Source organism: Denticeps clupeoides, chromosome 14 (assembly GCF_900700375.1).
Source record: "Denticeps clupeoides chromosome 14, fDenClu1.1, whole genome shotgun sequence".
NCBI lineage: Eukaryota > Metazoa > Chordata > Actinopteri > Clupeiformes > Denticipitidae > Denticeps > Denticeps clupeoides.
In genome coordinates, this window is record NC_041720.1 from 10,851,742 (window position 1) to 10,873,668 (window position 21,927).

The window sequence follows — 21,927 nt, forward strand, 5'->3', positions numbered from 1 at the left end:
ATTTTTAAAAGCTTATATATATATATATATATATATATATATATATACACACACACACACACACACACACACACACAGAGAGAGAGAGAGAGAGAGAGAGAAATGTTAGTAATATGTCATAACTAGTATGCATTGAGTAAGCCCAAAACCTGCTGCACACACTGTCTGGATCTAAATCTGCGTGCACGTTCGCCATCACTTCTATTGGTGTTATTTATCTCTTGACCTAATTGCATTTCGCACTAAAATCTTTCAAAACAGCTTCCCACACGGCACACAATAGGCACTTCCGGAAAGCCTGCTGCAGGCTCCCATTTAAGTAAGGCATATATGTATGGCTCTATTGTACCAATTTCCTTTTAGCTGTGGTTTCGAGGGGACCCATTCTTTAACCTAATCAAATTAAACCTCTATCTTTCTGGTTGGCTGCCAGCCCTGGAGCAGAAACCAATTTTCAGCCTCAGCCTCCTTGGGCCTCCCACGTCTTGGCTCTTCATCTGAATTAGTCTCAGTACATTGGATAAAGTGGGGCCACTCCATACCTTCCAGACAGACGGGTTAAGTTGCGCACAGGCATTGGTCTTGTTAGCCGAGCTAAATGAACCCTTTACGTTTCTAATCACGACCGTGGGCTAACATCATTGACTCTACTCAAGTTTCTGGGTGTCATTTTGTCGAAGCACTTGGATCAAGGGTGATGGGGTCAAATGGTTGGTTGAGAACTACAGGAGCACATCTTGTTTTGCAATATTTTTATGCCTATTACTCAAACACATAACATTATGTTAAAAAAATAGTTATTTTTCCTATTATTACTAGTTACACTGTTGTCTGAGCATTTATTTAATAAAATAGCAGGTTGTCAGGCTGCAGGAGACAGCATGAGCCCAACAGGAGAAGGTTTATTAAGAGTTGTGTACAGCAGGACTCTGGGGGCCAAATTCAGAAGATTGACAAATTCAGAAGACTTTGTTGGACTGCAGAACTTTGGTTGATAGAAACCAAAAGGGCAGCAAAAGTTTCAGGAACAGACAGCGAGATGGACATGATGCGGGACTGCAGGAGATGGAGTAGTTGGGACCGGGCACAGTTCGCTGCACAGTCACAGCATGGGACGATGCAAGGAACCATTTGAGGGTTGCTACACAACGGTTGGGGTTCAGAAGTCAGGCGAGGAGGTAAACCAAGAGAAGACATGGGAAAGCAGGCAGTGAACAGTGAAAACGCCAGTAGTGTGGGTTCTGATGTCATGAACGAGCAATGTTGTGTTTGCCAGGAGGTCAGGCGGGCTGCAGGCTGGTCAAGGAAGCCTCTGAGAACCGCAGGAACAAAGGATCATGGGAACATGAAGTGAACAAGAAGCAATGTGTCAGGAAAGTGTCTCCAAAGTCCAGGAAAAATATCTCAAATAACTTGATCTCTTTACCCACCTCTAATATGTTAAATGGAATCAGTAGCAAAGCAAAATGGCTGAAGGCAACAACAACAACACACACACACACACACACACACATATATATATATATATATATATATACATACACACACACACACACAGAAATACTTGAGGCAACAAAATATCCAAAGCATATCATGTTTCCTCCATTCCAGATGCTTTTGTTACAACAAATTTGCATCTGGCACCCGGCTTCCTACCTGCGAGGAGGCCCCCCCCCCCCCCCCCCCCCCCCCCCCCCCCCTTACTGAAACGTTAGCTGAAATCTGTGCGCCGTTCTTTTTTTAATGAGAGAAAACAGATTCAGTCCCTAATGTACCTAAAACATTCCCAGCTCTCTGTTGCTGCCGGGGCCGGGAGGGAGAGACGGAACAAGATGAAAACAGGCAAAGTGAATTAAAACGTATGTACGTGCGAAAGAATAAAATCGCCAGCAAGGAGTGTCTGACGAATGATGGCGTCCTATGAAATGAACAATTATCAGGCTTCAGGAGTTATTTGCATTGGAACGCAGGGCTGATGTGTGCTTCATATACTGGGAACACACATGGGCAAATCAATCCGCCACCCTCAAAGCACGTACACTGGTAAACCGGCAAATTCCATGTGAAACAAGATAAAATCTGCACAGATTTGTACACACACACACAGACACACACATACGTCCACCCACTCAAATGTGGTGAGAACACACACACACACACACACACACACAGGCAAACATATACTCCCCGTGAGATTACTCCGATTTTTTCCTACGGCACATATCAGGCCCAATTTTCCACTTTCACAATTCGATAGGCACTTAGCCATAAGCGGGAAAAATGATCTTCTCCGTGACATGGTGCTAACAGCACATGCGCGAGCACTAGACCGCCGTCTCCGCGAGCTCGCCAGCACCCTCTCTCCCACGCCTGCCCGGGTCTGATCTCCACCCGGATCCTCTCCTCTGCCGGGAAGGAGGTAATGGGAAATGGCGCCTGCTGCTGTCCCCGCCGCGCTGCCAGAGGGCTGTCGGTTTTTTCCGCTTTAATTGGAGGTTCTCCTTTTGTTTTCTTTATCGTCGGGACTGAAAGGGCGAAGGCGTCATTCGCTAGAGCTGGAAGTTGAATGTATGCGGCCCGACGGTGGGCCAGAATGAGAGAAGGAGGCTTGCTTCTTTCCCTTTTTTTGTCTAAAATGACCCCCTGAGCCCAGTGTGGCTCTTTTCTGTTTTCCACCTGGTGTTTTCCCATCTCCAGCAAAAGAGAACACACGGCCCCAAATCCATTCCTTCCAGGTGGAGAGCTGTTGCCATGCTCAGAAAGAGCCCTTGTGTGTCTCCTCTTCATCTGCCCCCCCCCTTGAGTTATTGGCTAAATCCCATTGGCTCGGGCCGCGCCACTTCTTTTCTCTTCACTTGATAATTCATTACGCGGGGGCCCTCTCCGCTCGCGGGATCCATTGTGCCGAGGATTGATCGCACGATGTAAAAGCCAGCTCGGCCGGCTAAGAGCATAATTGCTCTTTGTTTACCATAATGCGTCCAGGCATCTTTCCATTGATCTTGCCAAAACACTATTTAAATACCAGCCCTGAAAACTCACCCCGATAATATACCGAGGGCCCGCACGAGCACGGGGACACGCGCCATCTTCTGGTCGGAACTTTTTTTTTTTTGCGTAGAGTAGCCCAGGTGGTGGTGGCCACTTACAAGTGAGAACCGCAGAGGTGCCATTGTGTCAGGACTCAGATATTGAGTTTGAATAGTGCGTATGTGTTCCTGATTTCCTAAGTGTGTGCGCCTGCTGTCTCTGGGATAAATGTACCTTGTTTCCACTGTGTCATGAGCATCATAATGACAATCACCTCATTTCCACTAAGCGCTATGACGAGCACTGCGTGTGGGGCAAGTGTTTTGTAGCATAAGGTCAAAGGTTGTTCAGGATTTACATAAAGGTATAGGTTAAAAAAGTGGCAGGAGCCTATAATGATGGTTGACAGCTTTACCTGAAAAGTACCTAAATACCTGAAAAGTATTTAGCTTCCATGACTACTAATGCTTAGATAAGAATTGGGTTCCTCAATACATGTTATAATCAAGCAAATACAAAACATCCCGATCTGGCAATACCAGTTTTCTTTCTTTCACATTTTCCTACATTTTCTTCAGTTATCGATAATTGGTTCTATGACCTCTGTTACATAATGCAAACTCTGTAAAATGTTCCAAGAGATTTTCCCTCCCTGGCGGAAAATGCTATGGGATTTATTTAAGATAAAAGGGAATTATGGGGGATGGGCGCTTGCTGTAAGAGTACTGGATATAACATCCCAGAATGTTATATGTCTTCTAATAGGAAGATCCTATCCGAGCAGAACCAATTTGACTTGGGAAACAGTGTGGACCCGTTCACTTCCTTAACCGCTAGGCCACCACTGCCCCATGTAGTGTAGAATAGTAGATTTGGGCAAGCAATAAATACTACAGGTCTTGTTAACCTGGTTATCTTGATCATCATTTTTCACATTCACCATCAGGCAATGGTGCCTCTATACAGTACATAGTATATTTTTATATTTCACTTGCAATGTCCTTTTCTTGTGTTTACATGTAAAGTGAAGTGATTGTCACATGTGATACACAGCACACAGTGCACACAGTGAAATTTGTCCTCTGCATTTACCCCATCACCCTTGGTGAGCAGTGGGCAGCCATGACAGGCGCCCGGGGAGCAGTGTGTGGGGGCGGTGCTTTGTTCAGTAGCACCTCAGTGGCACCTTGACAGATCGGGATTCGAACCCGCTTCCTTAACCGCTAGGCCACCACTGCCACCACTAGAACATGTGGTACATATTCTAATACTTAAATTACTAAACCAAATAATAATAATCCAAACAGTATCCTTATTGTCCTTTTCAAAAAACTGGAACTACAAAAGTCTTCATTTTTTTATTTTTTTTTTATAGATCTGGATGTCAGTGCAATATTCCTTTAAAGTGCACACGTTGTTCTCTCTCCCTCTCCCTCTCCCGCAGTTGTACTATCACAGGCTGTGCACTCATGTATCCATTGAGCCGGGCACCCTGCCATCACCCTCTACCCTGCTATCAGCATAATGACAGACAGCCATTTCTTATTAGCCCGACGACAGCGTCTCACGCGAATACATACCGCTACTCAGGGTGTGACATCTGCAGACTAACAAAGCTGCGATCTCTCGCCTTCATATCGCCCGTAGACGGCGGACGCAGCAGCACACTTTAAACGCCTCACGCCATCATCTCGCTGACTGCGGGGCAAAATCTCAACATGTGTGCACACCCGCCCGCCACTTCCCTCTATTCATGTTTTCCATAGTGAGACACTTCCATAGTGTGAGTGCTGAAAGCGGGCTAAATAAGCGGTGGCTGATTGTGGAGGCGGGCGTGTGCTCCACACTGGCTGGCTCCCCCATCAGCTCTACAAGTGCTAAAAAACAGCAAGGTGCGTGCATATAATGAACTGATACAGCGCTGGAAAGCATTTATTTTCATCACATAACCACAGTGGTTGACATATTTGTATCAAAATGTATTTATATATACTTTTTGTGTGTGTTTTGTCTCTTTGTGGGAAGTATACTGCACAAGTCAAAGTGCAGCGCGTCTGGAGCTGACTGTTTAATCGATATACTGTATTGACCCATACATAATATTGGCTTATTACAAAATACACATTTTGGCCTAGCGGTTAAGGAAGCAGTGGGCGTAATCAGAAGGTTGCCGGTTCGAATCCAAGAACCACCAAGGTGCCACTGAGGTGCAACCGAGCAAAGCACCGTCCCCACACACTGCTCCCCGGGCGCCTGTCATGGCTGCCACCTTGCTCACCAAGGGAGAGGACAAATTTCTTTGTGTCACCGTGTGCTGTGCTGCAGTGTATCACACTGACAATCACTTCACTTTCACTTCACTTCATTACACTTATTCGTATGTTTTTGCATTGTTTTTTACCAGTTTCTACCAGTTTGAGGCCAGTATGGTAAAATTCTGATTCTGACAAATGCAGTCTTGATAGCTTCTATATAATAATATAGTTAATAAAATTAAAACAGGGATTGTAAGTGTGTGTGTGTGTGTGTGTGTGCGTGTGTGTGCGTGCGCGCATGAGTCTATAAGGTGGCAAGGTCTCATGTTGTTCCTGACAAGTGAAAAATGGAGGCGCCTCAGAGTGCCCTATCTTATCAGATGAGATGCTCAGACATGTCAAAGATCCCAAGAATATCAGTCGGCTGTCAGTCAGAGAGCGCTCACGTCGTCATTCAACTCAGCCAGAAAGTGAAAGACAGACAAAGAGAGGTAGATCTCAGACCCATGGTGATATTAACAGAAGCTGTTAGAGAGAGAGATGGAGATGGAGATAGAGCGGAAGAAAGAGACAGAAAACAAAAGGCACTCTCAGAATAAGACCTGTGGAGTGAGACGCTCTTCCAGACAGAAGAGGCGAGGCAGAGTGAGTGGCAGAAATGAGTCTCCAGAAGAGAAGAATGTTCTGATTTTAGAAAGTGTAATTCTCATAAATGTGATTAGTCATGAATGGCTTCCTGTACACATATTAAGCAAATTAATAAGCCCAAATGTTTAAATGGCAAATTTAATCATAATAAAATTGTTATGTTGATTTTCTTGATTTTCAGAACTGAACATTTTCCTTTCACGTAAATGTAACATGACCAGTGTGTACGTTATCTGTAATATAAAGGAATAAATGTACATGAGTGAAAGCTGATTACACTTTTAGAAAAAGGTACAACTAGTTTATTCTCAGCTCGATTTGAGTATCACAAAGCTCGATACTGGAGTCATCTCTACTTTCCCCTGTGTTAGTACTTGTTTTAAACTTCAGAGTTGAAAGTGAAAGTGAAGTGATTGTCATTGTGATACACAGCACACTACATGGTGACACAACGAAATGTGTCCTCTGCTTTTAACCATCACCCTTGGTGAGCAGTGGGCAACCTTACTTAGTGCCAAGAAATGGTAACCATTAACATTCATATAAACAGTGATTCATATTCCAAGGAGTAATAAAATTATGCTTTTTTAAAATTAATATACTGTGAATGTACACTGGGGCAAACACTGATTGTGCAAGTTGTCCAACTTAAAAAGATGAGAGTGGTCTGTAGTTTTCATCATCTATTGGTCAATAGCAATAGCAGGTGTATAAATCTTATCATCGGTGTCCTTAGTCAGCTCTCTGGTCTTGGCCATGGTGGAGGTTGGAGTTTGACTGAAGGTGTGGACAAGTCTCTTTTATACAGATAAGGAGCCCAAACAGGCACCATCAATATAAATAATGAGTGTAGGATAGTTCTACTTATTAAAGAAGAACTAACAGGTCTGTGAGGGCCACCATTTACAAATAGATTCTTTAAAAACCATACAATGTGATTTTTTCATTCGTTCTTTCACAGTCGAAGTGTACCTCTCTCATCTTTTTAAGTTGGATAACTTGCACAATTGGTGGCTGCCAAATACTTTTTTGCCCCAGCGTATTTAATGCAGTAACATAAACACACATGCTGGGAAAGTCTAGTCTAGTTTGTTTCTATTTGCTGCAGTATAAAACGCATCAGTGTAAATTAGGAAAATTCAGAGCTTTTTTTTAAGTCACTCTTGGCTTCTGTCTGGAGTTTTTTTTTTTTTTTTGAAAACCTTCTAAATATGAGAATCGTCTTAATTAAACCAACGGTACCGCTGTGTGAGAGTATTTGTCTTCCTTCCCAGAGGAAATGTTTAATTTATTTATTTTTACCCACTTTGATATATAGCCTTTGTCATTCCTCTGAAGCCATTTCAGCCAAATTGCTTCAGTGTTTGTCTTATTTCTCAGACGCTGGAGACCATTTCCTTTGCGATCTTCCTCGAGATGGCCATCTTCTCATTCCTCGCGTATCTCCAAACGACGGCCCTTATAAAATGCACAATGCGGCAGGTTCTGGTGTCGAGCTAAAATGGAGGTCTAAAACAATCACAGCCGTTCCCTGCTCCTGACTGGATGGAAGAAAATGAAAACTCCTCCAGAATGGCGTAGACAGCCACCTCACAGCAGTAGGGCTGTGGCAACAAAAGAAGAGAATGTGCGTGTGTGTGTGTGCGTGTGTGTGTGTGTGTGTGTGGGGGGGGCTTCTGCAAATCGGTCCTTCTCAATCAACAGGCTAAATATAAAAGCAGAAAAGGCAGAGCTAATAGCGAGGCAAACTGGAAGTACAACGGCAGAAAAATAGCCTTTGTCACGTGGCATGAGGGATAATATTGAAAATTCTTTTGTTGAAGTTGTTGACAGATCTTAATTTTGTGCAAGTGGGAACGGAGATGCTCTCCGAACAATGCAGCTCCGGCGATCAGGGAGGAGATGTAACATTGGGGAATAATGCAGTGAGATTGACATCGAGGCCATGCACTGTAATTAAACAGTGTATTATTCAGTGTCTAATATGTAGCTCTACATATTAAATTCAACATTATACAATGACAGATACTGTCAGAAATATGGATGCATGTAGAAGGTCAATTTCTGGTCCAAGAATGTATGTGTCACAGCTGCCGCCCCACTATTGGGGCCCCATGGGTCATGTGACATCGACAGACGATGGTGGCCCGGAAGCAAATGAGGACGGGGCCAACACACTTTGAGTTTAATTCATCTCTCGATTTACGACCCTTTTGCCCGAACTAATGACCACGAGACACCCCGACGCATTGAATGTCCTTGCACACCTGCAACTTCCCCTCGTCCCCAGACCACACTTAATCCAGCCACGCTCCTGTTCTCTCCCTCCACGGTCACCCCGAGCTCTCCTTACCCACCGCGCTCAGCAGCGTGCCCCATCCACCCCTCTCTCTCCCGCTCCCCGGCGGCCTCCCTCAGCCAAGCCCACGTCAGCCAGCCACTGACCCCGCATCCACGGATCCGAACCCGCCATGTCTGCCCGTGCTCCCCCGAACTCCGGCAGTGACAGGAATCAGTGTTGGAAAAGTAATTTGTTACAGTTTCCCCCTTTAATATGTAACTATTAAATAAATATATTTACATTTACAGCATTTATCAGACGCCCTTATCCAGAGCGACTTACAATCAGTATTTACAGGGACAGTCCCCCCCCGGAGCAATTTAGGGTTAAGTGTCTTGCTCAGGGACACGATGGAAGTAAGTGGGATTTGAACCGGGGTCTTCTGGTTCATAGGCGAGTGGGTTACCCACTAGGATACTACCACCCCTACTACTATTTGATTACTTTTTGATTGATTTTGTAACCAGTGTTTACCTTACAGCAGTACTAAACATTGACTTCTGTCAAACTCATGAACATTCATCAATATAACAAAGTTAATAATAATGCGAATAATGTGAGGAACCTTAAGGTTGGTTGGGGTTCCTCCGCCCTTCATACCTCGGGCACCCGTTCCAGCACCCGCGCACTTTCAAAACACACGTGGCAGGTCTGTAGCTTCCGACATTTTTCTCCAGAATGCGGTCAAACTAAATAAATATAATTAACTGATAACCTCTGCTGTAATCAACCTCTCCTCCATTTTGGTTTCAACGCTTTGTTTCTATCAGTCTCACAGCACGCAAAGGTCAAAGGTCAAAGTTCAACAAAATATATGACAATCATTTTTCTTTAATAACTGTAACAGATTACAATTACAGTAGTTTGTGATTGAATTAGTAATTGAACCATAATTATGTGTACCCTTTGGAGGAAAAGTACAGAGGGGACCTTAAACTGTTCAGAGAATTACCGAAGACAAAAGTACTACACAGTTCATGTGACATTTCAGAAGCATTCTTTTAAAATAATCTCATTTCATCTTACTTAGCATATTTCATTCTAAAAGCATTCTTTATCAGTTATAACCGGCCGGCATCAGGCTGCTGTGCAGAGGCCACTTGACCTTCAGCGGCTCCAAGGTGTCGTCAACAATGAGATAACAGGCCCTACATCTGTGCTGGCGGGGCAGTTCATATCTGGTGAGGTCCCGTCACACAGGAGGGGACGGAAAGTGAAGGAGTTCTAGGACCGATTCAAATGGTAACATATATGTTGTACAGATCTGGTATATTTATGTATGTTTTGTGATTGTGGGTAGAAAAATGTCCACAATTTCCCGTGTCTGGTGACATGACTTGTACTGACAATAAGCCCTGGGCTCGGTGACATCAGCACAACACCAGTGTGCTCTTGGCTGCACAAAGCTCATTTCCCACTTCATCTGGACATGTGAGAGGGCTGTTGGCACCGTGCTCTCTCTCTCTCTCTCTCTCTCTCTCCCTACCTCTGTCCCCAAGCCCTGGCTCTGCTGTCAGTGTCCCCTCCCATCTCTGAGAAGTTATGCGTTGGAGAGTGTGAGTTTCACTCCAGGCTGCCATCTATTTCTCTCTCTCATCACAACAGAGGTCTGCCTGGGAACAGCCCTTTCGTTGCCAAGGGGCCGACTTCAGGAAAAAGGAAATAGACCGCCCGAGGGGGGTGGGGGTGAAAAGAATGTCCTGGTGGCAACAAACACCTCTGAAGTCCTTTGCCAGTACAGCGAGAGTTTTGGTTCTGCTCATACTGCGACAGTGTCCTCACAGGAGCAAACGTCCGTCTTATTCTCTCACACTCCATCTGCAAGGTTACTCCGCTGTAATGGGTTCACGCCGGCGACACAGGCGCACATCAACCCGGCGGGGATCCGCGCCACCGCGAGGAGCCCGAGTCGGGCACGAGAGCATTAATCACAGATGGTTAAATGGCGGCGGTGCGCGGCTCCTCCTGTCTGCCGGCAGGAGGTGACGCGATGGGAATCTCGGTCTTTATCTCGTCTCGTGCCTCCATTCTTCAGCCGTGGCTACCGGGTGCTTTGCCAGGCCGCTGCCATTCCACATCTCTCCCGGCCGCCGCCTTTTAACACTTACCTGCCAGCGATGATGGGCATGCAGATGGTTTGGATGGAGCGGGTGGTCCCAGTAAAGCACACCCAGGCCACTTTAGATAAATGAGATCCCGCAGTGGGTGGGGCCCTGCTGGAGGTGACGGCGCATGCAGCTGGTGCCGCTCACATCTGGAGCGTCAGAAGTAGTCAATTTAGAAAATTAGGCAGTATTGCAAACGTGAAGTGATTGCCACATGTGATACACAGCAGCACAGCACACGGTGCACACAGTGAAATTTGTCCTCTGCATTTATCCCATCACCCTGAGTGAGCAGTGGGCAGACGTGACAGGCGCCCGGGGAGCAGTGTGGGGGGACAGTGCTTTGCTCAGTGGCACCTCAGTGGCCCCTTGGCGGATCGGGATTCAAACCGGCAACCTTCTGATTACGGGGCCGCTTCCTTAACCTCTAGGCCACCACTGCCCCATTGCTGCTCAGCGATGGAAGCATACTGGTTTCAAATAAGTGCCCAGATTACAGGCAAATTATGTCCGATTCTCTGATGTCTGGAGCATCCAGATGACATAATTGAAGTGGTTTCCAATCAGCAGTTCGGCCAATCCGCTGCTTGAAGACGGTGGGTGGTGTCTAAGCGAAGGAGGGACGAAGATGGAGGGTGCAGTGACCTGCCTTGACTCCTTGTGTGGCTTGCACCGGCGCACGGACGCCATTTCTTTCGCTTTTTTTTCGCACCGAGCACCTCATCTATTCAAATCTGCTCGCCCCTCAAGAAACAAATGATTCCGCATTTCATTACGTTGCCGGCGAGAGGCAGGGCGAGAGATGGCAGATTACGCCTGAAAAGATAATCTTTCTGATTCATGAATTAATTCTCGCTGCAGGCTTCCCACTGTAACCTGGTTCAGTTTAATTTCTCGCAGGTAGAGGGTACGTTGTTTTAAAGGCTCAAGCTGGTGTAATGGTGTAATGGTGCAATGTCGGAGCCGGCTGTAAATGACATCATTAATGCGAGGCTCACCAACGTTGTTCACACACGAAAAATGAAGCATCACATAATATTCTGCAAAATACCAGAAGGGGTGAACATGCGACCCCCTCTGATTTTACAAACCCCACCAAACCAAGACCATATAAAAGCCTCACGGGTTTACAACCAAACCATCTCAGCCCTCCAAGGAAAAAACTAATTACTTTCCGAGGTGCCCAGTCAGAGGCACCAGAGGAACACACACAGATGGCCGAAGAACGTCGCTTCGTTCCATGATTTGAGCCCACGATTCAAGGGAAGGGAACATAAATGATCTCCTTCATCCAAACAATTCTTCCAGAATGATTATGCCCCCCCCCCTGCATTTACATTGACAGCATTTGGCAGATGCTCTTATCCAGAGCGACTTACATAAATGCTTTAAAATGTCCATCACTGAAATCTCCCACTTGGCTCAATAGGACCCGATCTGTAAATACCATGTGCTCGACCACTCATTTGCTCCACTCTCTTGAAGATCTTCAATGACCCTGCTGTTCGAACATCTAACGGAAGTCCCTTCCACCACACAGCAGTCAAGGAGTCTGGAGGTGTCCGTTCCTAGCACCTCGAGAGACGGTGGTACCTGTCAAGCTGGAGGATCGGAGGGTGCAGAGCGAGGCGTGATGAGAGAACCCCATCAAGCCCATCCACGACTGAATGGATCATCTGAACGGAGTATTTATTCGATGTAAGCAATATGACCAGTGGGACGTTTTTTTTTTTTTTTTTTTAATCGACGTGTCCACTACAAGCATCAAGGCATCAAATTAAAGAATATCTTTTGTAAGAACCGTGTGCATCTTGCCAGCCAAAAAGGGGAAAACGATAGGGCTGTCGTCTCACAAGCCTCCACTGTACATCTCGTATGAAAGGCGAACGGGAGACGAGGGATCGATCCATCACCGCCGTGGCCCTTTCAACTCGGCACCCTCCTGCAGATATTGCGGAATTGAATTAACCTCCGGGTCATTTTCATTAATAAATATGAGATACGAAATTATTGCTTGCTACTTTGTATGCCGCCAAATGATTGTGACTTAATGAAAGGGACGACGGCCTAAATTTGCGGATCAATTGTGAGCTCGAGGAGAGAAACGAGAGGAAGAAAAGAGCCTTGTCTGATCAAAAGCCTGCTTATTTGTGTGTTTTTTTTTTTGTGGGAAACAGATAATGAACACCCTTCTCCCTCTGCCCTTCCCTTTCTCTAGCACTCTCGTCTGCGGAAGCGAAGCCATTGGTTATTCATGCGAGAGTTGCGGCGGATGGCATCCCAACTGACGCGTCGCGCCCTGTGCGATTGTGCTGCCGCGTGTTGCGGGCACCAATTACGGAGTTCCTCCGCGCTGCTTACGCAGAAAAGTGCCCGGCGCCAAACACTGAGGCTTTACAGAGAGCCTTTCCGACGGCATCTGCCGCATTTGATTTGCCATTCGACTCAGCAAGCACAGCTTTAGCTGCTAAAGCAAACACAAGGTGAAATTGAATGCATCCTGAATGAGGCAGAGCTTCCGTCCTGGAGCAGAGAGAGTAAAGGGAAACGTTATACATGCGCCGCTTCAGGAGGGCGTGGCGCTGTGGAAGACGAAGTAACTTGTGAGTGTCACTCACAGCGGTGCGTGCGCATTACATGAAAGTGAAGCTTCCTTACCCGCTAGGCCACCACAGGACGGGGGGGTTAAATGAATAAAGAGGTATATTTTACTAATATATTAAATGTATATTTAATATATAAGTATATTAAACTTCTGGGATTTATTGCACACCAATAGAACACCCTGTCCTTCCCAGCCTTGTCTTTATCTATTACCTTGATGTTTCTTTATTCTTGAAGATACTTATCCATGTATACTGTTTTTATAGTCTCTTGTTGCCAATGTGCACTGATGGGCCTTCAGACATGGAATAAAATTAAGGACAAATGTAAAAAATATTGATTGAAAACTATGGTGCCATGGTGTGGGAACCAGAAAGTAAGTTTCTAATGAAAGACCTGAAGGTCCATGGAGGACAGTAGGGCAATGAGTAGGTGTTAAGATGAATGTGGATGAAACCAACAAGAAAATGACGATGCACAGTTCTTCTGCATTTTTATGCAGGATCACCTTTTAAAGCGGTCTTTTTAACTTCCATGCTTTTTAACTTTCTGCTTCAGCATCCATACCGGTCCATCTTGAGGCAACTGATACATACTTTGAGGTGCTGGTATGTGATCTGGATGCATTGGGCTGTCATTTTTTATGGACCACCGTGTTCCTTGTTAATTCTTCATTTGGACAGATGGGAGAACAGCGGGTTCTCATTAGAAGTGAGAAGGGAGAAGGTGCGCCATGAAGAGGAGCATGAGCGAGAACTGGGTTAGGCTCTCTGGGGCTTTTCAACATCGCAGATTCACTAAAGTGCCCAAAGGTATGGGCTACTTTCTCGTTGTTATCCGTACATGCTCGGCCAAATCACCTGCCACCGACACAACCGGGAGAGGACTTCATAAAGGGCCTTCTGGATAACACCCACAGGAGCTGAAGGAAAGTTGCACACTTACATATTTTGCCTGTTTTCAACAGAGCTGAAGTCCCTGACAAAAGCTACGCCTCCAGTGGGACACGGCGACAAAAAGTGCGAGATGACAAATTTTATGAAAATGCCTCGATTCAGCTCATCCTGGCACGTCTCCCTGACACACGCCTCGTCCCTTTTGTTGTTTTTTTATTTTTTTTTATTTCGATCCTGGCAGGAGGAGCTCTCTCTGCGCCGAGCCGGGGCAACAGCGGCTGTGTCTTGGAGACCCGAGCGCTACTGAACTTACAATAACTGCTGCCGCTTGGCGCAGGAGCGCCACAGCTCTCTGGCTGGAACTCCTAGATGCCTGTGCTTACAATAAGATGCCTTCAAGTGCCCTTCTTTTATGACACCAGGCAGCAGCTCTTAGTCAGGACGGATCTGATTTACACCACTGTTCATCATACAATGTCTACAAGTTATTAGTACAGGAACTACCTGGAATAAATACACAAATCCTTCCATCCATTATCTATTAAGTCATTTCATACCCTACTGCAACTGCTCTTGGACTGACAGTTGAAAGCACAGTGAACATTCTTCGTAATAGTCTTAAGTGCAACCCCAAAAGATTTGAGGGGGGTAGTAGCCTAGTGGGTAACACACTCGCCTATGACCCAGAAGACCCAGGTTCAAACTCCACTTACTACCTCTGAGCAAGACACTTAACCCTGAGTGTCTCCAGGGGGGGACTGTCCCTGTAACTACTGATTGTAAGTTGCTCTGGATAAGGGCGTCTGGTAAATGCTGTAAATGTAAATGTAGCTGATGTCACACGGAGCTCAACACGGACAAATTCCGGGCGAGAATCCTAAATACATTTGATTGCTGTGAGCGTGAAATGCATGGCACCTCTTTATTCAGAAGGTCATTAGGGTAGGTCTATTTAAAATAGTTTACACAGGACATTTTATTATTATTTTTTTGTACTTCATATTATTGTCCATCATCCTCTGTCAACATGGCAGTGAAATACAGAGAGAAGATACTAACTGTACTACACTAGTAGTCAAAATTTAGATGCACCTACTCACTTACGGGTCTTGCATTTTTTCATATTATAGTACAACACTGAAGACTCAGGTCTATTCAATTACACATGTGAGGTTATGAAATAAACAGCAAAAAAGCAAACAAGGTTTAACATTCCAGGCTCTCCAACGCAGGGAGCTCTCCACCACCAGCTTAACAGGGATGGTTTTCCAACAATCTTGAAGGTTTATGCTGAACACTTTCTTATAATTCCCTCATGTTAACGAGAATCTCATGAATCGGATTTTGATGAAGACAATTTTGGCGAAAAACAGATTTATCAAACATACTTCACTTTCTCCTGCTACAAAAATACTAAATATGTTTTTGCATTGGATTCTTCAAAATGGCCTCCATTGTAGTCTCCAGATAGCATCAAATAACACGGCAGATGACATTACCTTCATATTCAAACATTTATTCCGTTTTTACATGATATATTATCTGGCATATGATGTCTGATATTTATTTGCGCAAAAAATACTAATAATAGTACACATGAGTATATATACAAATGTTCTAAAACTTAACCATAAACCGTCTCTCTGGAAGAATAAAACCAAACCCAACTCCTGAAGTGATTCACACAGCAAGGGAGTAGTATCACGATCTCCAGGCAGGCCTTCCGGTCTATCTCTTCCCTCTCGGGAGCATCGCCTGCACCTTCGCTGTTATTATTTGCACAACCCCAACACACAGATCTGTTGCATGAACCCATTTCCCTAATTACACGTCATACATTAAGTCATTATGAAGCGTCTCGGCTTTCCGAGGGACTGTCTCGCTCCTACTGTGAAGCCCCTGGTCTGTAATTACCAGAATGGATGGGGAGAGGAAGACGCGTGAGAGGAGGGGTTTTATCTACCTGCTCTCTTACTGGAGGTGGAATGGCGACTAAGGCCACTCATTAATAAGCAATCCCCAGCTTCCATTCACATTCCCCCCTGGGATGACAAAAGCCCCCCGGTCCAGCACCAACACTTTCTTGGAGATGTTTTTCTCCCCACTCTCTCTGGTCTCAGTGTAATAATTCTGCTGAGAGACCATTAGTCATTGTGGTCCAGGGTAGCAGGGCCATAAATACTTAGGAATAGAGGGAACGGAAAGTGGGGATGACTAGGATGGCGAAAGGTGGTCATTTGGCTGAGTAAATACAGGTGTTCATTTTGTCCCTATTTTAAAATACGGATTTACATGTTTTTTTTTTTTGGTATGCCTCAGCACAGCTGTCAGCGAAATGGAGACATTAGGCGGAGTGGCGATGCTATCGCACCTTAAACTGCTGTGTCTGCGCAGGGAGGCAGCCAGCCCGCCTGTCCATCAGAGGGGATGTTAAAACCCGTATAGCAGGTATTTATACAACAACACCGTAAAACCATTTCCACCTCTAAGCTGTAAAAGCAGCTGGGAAACACGATTCAGCAAATGCTGCTCGCAAACAGGGGGGCAATTGGTCCACCAGAGCGGTGCCACGGCAAAGTTGTAGATTGCAGATGGTGTGCAAGAAAACCAGGGAGACTGTGTGTGTGCACAAAGGAAATACAGAACGAATTATGACCAAAGTCAAGGATTTACGGAAGCTACGTCTAGTGCTATGTGTGCATAAAACATTGACACATATTTTAATACATTAATGTCCTAAAATAATCTCACCTTCCATTCAGTGGACCGACGTAAGAGCTTTTGGAGACCTCAAGGGGGCGACGTGAAAAAAAAGTTTCCATAACTTTACACTGCTTTTACTTAAAATTAACAAAACAATTGAGATTCATCACTTCTTTTTCTCTTTCATCATTTGATGCTGTGTGTTTGAGCACAGAGGCAGGTGTTGTATGTAATAAAAGTGATGAAGACAAACAGAAAGCTTCACGCAGGCAGGAGGCCTATTAACAAAGCCCAGACTCATGAATATCAGTGCTGGAGACCTGCCAGTAATGGCCATTTCCTCCTAAATCCACAACCAGTGTTGTTCTCCTCTTCCCTTCCCTGCACATCCTTTTAATAAGTACCCGTGAACACACTCAAATACACACCCCTGTGAAAGTTTTTGGCAAGGGCAAGAAGACCTTGTTTAACACAAAAGGACTGGGACGCCCTATCGCCCACAGTTAACAAATGTCAGGTCGTGACATTTCTATAATTAAACTTAATGACAACGTCCAATCAATGCGCTCTTGGACGTGACTTTTTGTCTCAAATATCAGATCACAGAGCACAACCCGGCTAACTTTACAAAATGAAATCGGAGGGATCCCTTTTTGGGACCCAAATACAAGACAACGCTGAAAACAAATCAAATCTTCATTTCCTCATCTTTAATTGAAGATGAAAGTGTTAAGGTAAGATTGAATTGTTTAACCATTCAATCACATTCATACATCCTATATTTTAATTTGTCACATTTAAAACCCACATCCACACATGAATGCACATTTAATGTATGCAAATGTCAGATGATTTTCCCATTCGTGATCCATGTATCGTTTTCTTTTACATTTACATTTACAGCATTTGGCAGACGCCCTTATCCAGAGCGACTTACAACGTGCTTTCAAGTTACCATCGATGAAGAGATCAATTCCGGTTCACTAGGACCCCAACTATGAATACATCTATTTTATTCACTCTGTTGTAGATTCAAGTTCGACAACAAGAAAATTACAATTTAATCTAAATATTCTTTAAAGAGGAAGGTCTTGAGCTGTCGTTTGAAGGTGCTCAGTGACTGAGCTGTTCTGACCTCGAGGGGAAGTTCATTCCACCACCGAGGGGCCAAGACGGAGAAGACCCCGTTTGTAAGATGACACCAATGTTAGTAGCAGCCTTGAATAACATACTCACCTATGAACCAGACAACCACAACGTCAGACAAAAAGTAGTACTCAGACTAAATATATGTAGTGTTATTATTATTATCATTATATTTTTATTTTTATCAATATTTTTTCCATCGCAGCATGAACACAGCCCTGCACACTAGAACGACTAGAATATATTTTATGTTTTAAAGGTGTTTTCTTTCACAAAACTAATAGTATTAGACAGAACTTTAAAAAAAAAAAAGCTTGTCAGACAGCTTGTTTGATTAAGATTAAGATTTAATATCGGTCTTGCCCTTTAGCACATAATAAGCAGGTTAAACTGCAGCCTGGCCCAGTTCCTCAAGATCTTAAGATGTTTTACGAATCCATTTCAGGTCTGAGCAGAAAGAAAGAAAAATAAAAAGCGACAAACGCGAGCACTACTTACAGCCAATAAAATCTGCAGAGAGCTGTGGGCCACCTCCACATACTGGTACTCCAGCAGGCAGCCGGCAATGCTGATGTAGCGGTGGTCCTCTGGCGCCCAGGATGGGGGAGGGGTCACTGGGGTCACCCTGCATCCAGGGCCGTTCTCCATCCACCAGGAGCGATGCATGGAGATGTTAAAGGTCATAATCAGGTCTGTGTCCTGCAGAGAAAGAGAGGATGAAGTTTATTGGAAACGGAGGTTCAATGCATCATGGTTCATCAATTGTATTTATTTTTTATAGTATTTCTAACTGAAATTGAAATTTTGGTGGCAGCACTGTGTTGTATCTGACCACACTAATCACTCCATTGGCCAAGTCTACATTCCTAAATTCCCAGAATGGAAATGGTCTTTAAAAACTCCACATTAACCCTGGGTTCATTTCCACACAGTTGGCAGGGAAGACAGACAGGGGTGACATCCTCCTTTCAGAGACTTTGTGGTCGGTTTACATGACCACGCTTCACTGCCCGCTGTAAGCTTTCATCTATTTCTGCAATAACAGAAGCGCTAAAAAATAAATCACATACCGGAGCGTCCAGCATTAGTAAACAATTGAGATGTCCCTCCAAAGGCAGTGAAGATGAACTGTCCCCAGCGGTGTATTTTGGTGTGACCCAAACCCAGAGGGCTCATAAGTGTCTTACTGAACGAAAGTCGTCTCCCGGGAGACACTGAGTAATACATACAGCCTTGTACAAATTTACACCCCCCTAACTCTAATTTAACAAACAACGAGCTTTTCTAAATGATCTAATCAAGCTAAAGCAAGACCACTGGCATGAAAAAAAGAATCCTTTCAAAGCCACTGAGAAAGGGTTTCTTGAGTTGTACGGAATTCCAATTTTGGCTCTTTGTTTTTGTGTAATGTCACTTTCACACACTTTGTCTTTACACAACTCAACTATTCAGTGGAGAGAATACAAGAGCAGAAGTCTTAGAAAACACTGCCGTGATGGCATTAGTTTTTTTTAATCAGTGTAAAAAGCTTTGCTTAATAAACTGTAACAAATTTATTAATGCCGTGCCTGCCAGGGCAAAAGCAAGCGCTTTACCGAAGGACGATGGCGGCCAAATGCATTCAGCTTTTTGCATCCTATTAATTCCGTAATCAAGTGGGAGGATATATATATAAATATATATAAAATAAAGTCCCACTTCTTAAATCCCAGTGCTGCATCTAGTCTCGCATTTCTAGGCCGCAACCAAAGAAAGGCGCGCTGCTGGAAACATGTTGTCTTGGTGAACATATTTCTAGCAGGCTTGTGAAAGATGGACGAAAACAGATAAAGACGTTCCACAAACAAAAACAGTCCAATAAAGTTTCCTCCCGGTTCCAATACACCCTTTGCCACTCATTCTCACTCTGCGTTGCTTACAAAGAGACGCGTCTATCCGCCAAAGCCCCTTGGTGAAATCCACTGTTGGAGAGTTTGGATGTGTTCAGATATGCCAGCTCACACTTGGAACAAGTCCTTGAGCAGCACATTCCGTTACTTCCATCATGAACCACAGGAGCCAATCACCTGATAACAAAAGCAATACTACATATTTATCATATATCTAGGTCACATTATAGGTGGGAAAAGTTTTGAGGTGGTCTAATTTCTTTACCTTGCCTTTTATCAGGGGTGTTACACTTTATTCCCACTATATGTGATTCTGATGAATCTGGATGAGACTACTGTATGTTCAAGATACCTTCTTCAGGCAAGAGTCTCGGTTCTGTGGCGCACACGATGGCTACAAGGCTCTCTATAGTTTACATTTACATTTACAGCATTTATCAGACGCCCTTATCCAGAGCGACTTACAATCAGTAGTTACAGGGACAGTCCCCCCCTGGAGACACTCAGGGTTAAATGTCTTGCTCAGGGACACAATGGTAGTAAGTGGGATTTGAACCTGGGTCTTCTGGCTCATAGGCGACTGTGTTACCCACTAGGCTACTACCACCCTATAGTTGCTGTATGCTGTGTCCTTATAACTCTTAATATCCCTCAATGCAGTACACTGCGTTTGAATGCAGTGTTGATGGCGGATGACAGACATTAATAAATTATACTTACACCTCCTGGGTAAACCATAGACCTATGCTGGTGTATTTTAATGACAGTCATGATGGCAGCACTTAACAGGTTAAAACATTTTCTGTGGGATATATATGTGATAAAAATCATAACCAATCTTTTATAACAGTGGTTAAGAGTGGGTTATCAACAGCAGTTTTGGCTCTGTGGCTATTACCTTTCTTTCCACATAATCATGCTTATATTGTGCATAATTAAGCTTCTTTGTATAATTACAGCTCATTTCAGTGTTTTGTTCGCTTGTCGTTGGGTTGGATTTGAGCAAAAGCTGCATCAGTGACCCTGGATATAAAGTGAATTTCCACCTGTTGCTCTAAAAGCACTGGGGTTTTCTCAGTGGGCCAACTGGGTGCGATCCATCACAGTATTTATAAGTGTGTGGTAGTTAAAGGTATTGGGATTTCTGCTCAGTACCGACTGCAATTTTTATGCCGAGTCAGCATCAGAGGATGACAAGAGCGGCTCGTTTTATGCTCAGTGCGAAGGACTGTTTTAAGGCATAAAGCCAAAGACATTTAAGGTTTTAAATGGAAAAAAATATATACTCCCGGGAATGTGGCCAGGCATCTGTATCCATTGGTAAATGAACTAAAGCAAACTGACTGCAATCATATTTCCATAAAAGAACTCCTAATACGGCCTGCATATAATGATTATTCACAAAAAAAGTTTTTGTAATAAAAGAAAAGAAAAAAGCACAAACCTATCACAGTCAAGAGACGCTTTGTACTTGTGGAGAAAATCCTATTCTCCTATTTCCTATTCTCATTACTTGTAATGAAATTCCTGCTCTCGGATCCTCCTCTACTTTATATATAAAGAGCACTAATGTAAAAGGGTAGAAAAGTAAAATAGAGCATTAAACAACTAAAAGTGATCACAGAGTATGATAAGTACTAAATTTTGTAAGCACTATAAGGTAAAATAAAAATCTAAACCTCACATAGAGTAAAAACATATGCATAAAAAGAAATGTGTGTGGTATAAAAGATAATACTGCAACAGATGTGTGTAAATACAATGGCAACGCAGTGGACACACAATGTAACACTTTATTTAATGAATTAAGTATAGATATATATATAAAAAAAGCAACACAGCCAGTAACCAGAAGTCCAGAAGTCTAGTCTCAGCCGTTTTTTTATTGAATTCAGATATTATGCACTCAGAAGGGAAATTATACTGTTACAAATATATTACAAACACCTGGACATGTATATGCATTTTATTCATATGCATCTAAAGTGCAGAGAAAAGTGAAAAGGTGAAGGTGGGTGTGCATCTACATACAGGGAGTGCAGAATTATAAGGCAAATTAGTATTTTGTCCACATCATCCTTTTCATGCATGTTGTCTTACTCCATGCTGTATAGGCTCGAAAGCCTACTACCAATTAAGCATATTAGGTGATGTGCATCTCTGTAATGAGAAGGGGTGTGGTCTAATGACATCAAAACCCTATATCAGGTGTGCATAATTATTAGGCAACTTCCTTTCCTTTGGCAAAATGGGTCAAAAGAAGGACTTGACAGGCTCAGAAAAGTCAAAAATAGTGAGATATCTTGCAGA

At 43.9% G+C, this 21,927-nt stretch overlaps 1 protein-coding gene across 3 annotated transcripts in view; it reads right to left on the reverse strand.

The window, feature by feature from the left end:
• nkain2 (sodium/potassium transporting ATPase interacting 2) overlaps positions 1-21,927 on the reverse strand; it is a 143,715-nt gene that overhangs the window by 19,329 nt on the left and 102,459 nt on the right. For all 3 annotated transcript variants that reach the window (XM_028953526.1, XM_028953525.1, XM_028953527.1), the window contains exon 4: positions 18,227-18,427. In XM_028953526.1, the coding sequence (XP_028809359.1) occupies positions 18,227-18,427 (201 nt within the window). The remainder of the gene's footprint in view (positions 1-18,226; positions 18,428-21,927) is intronic.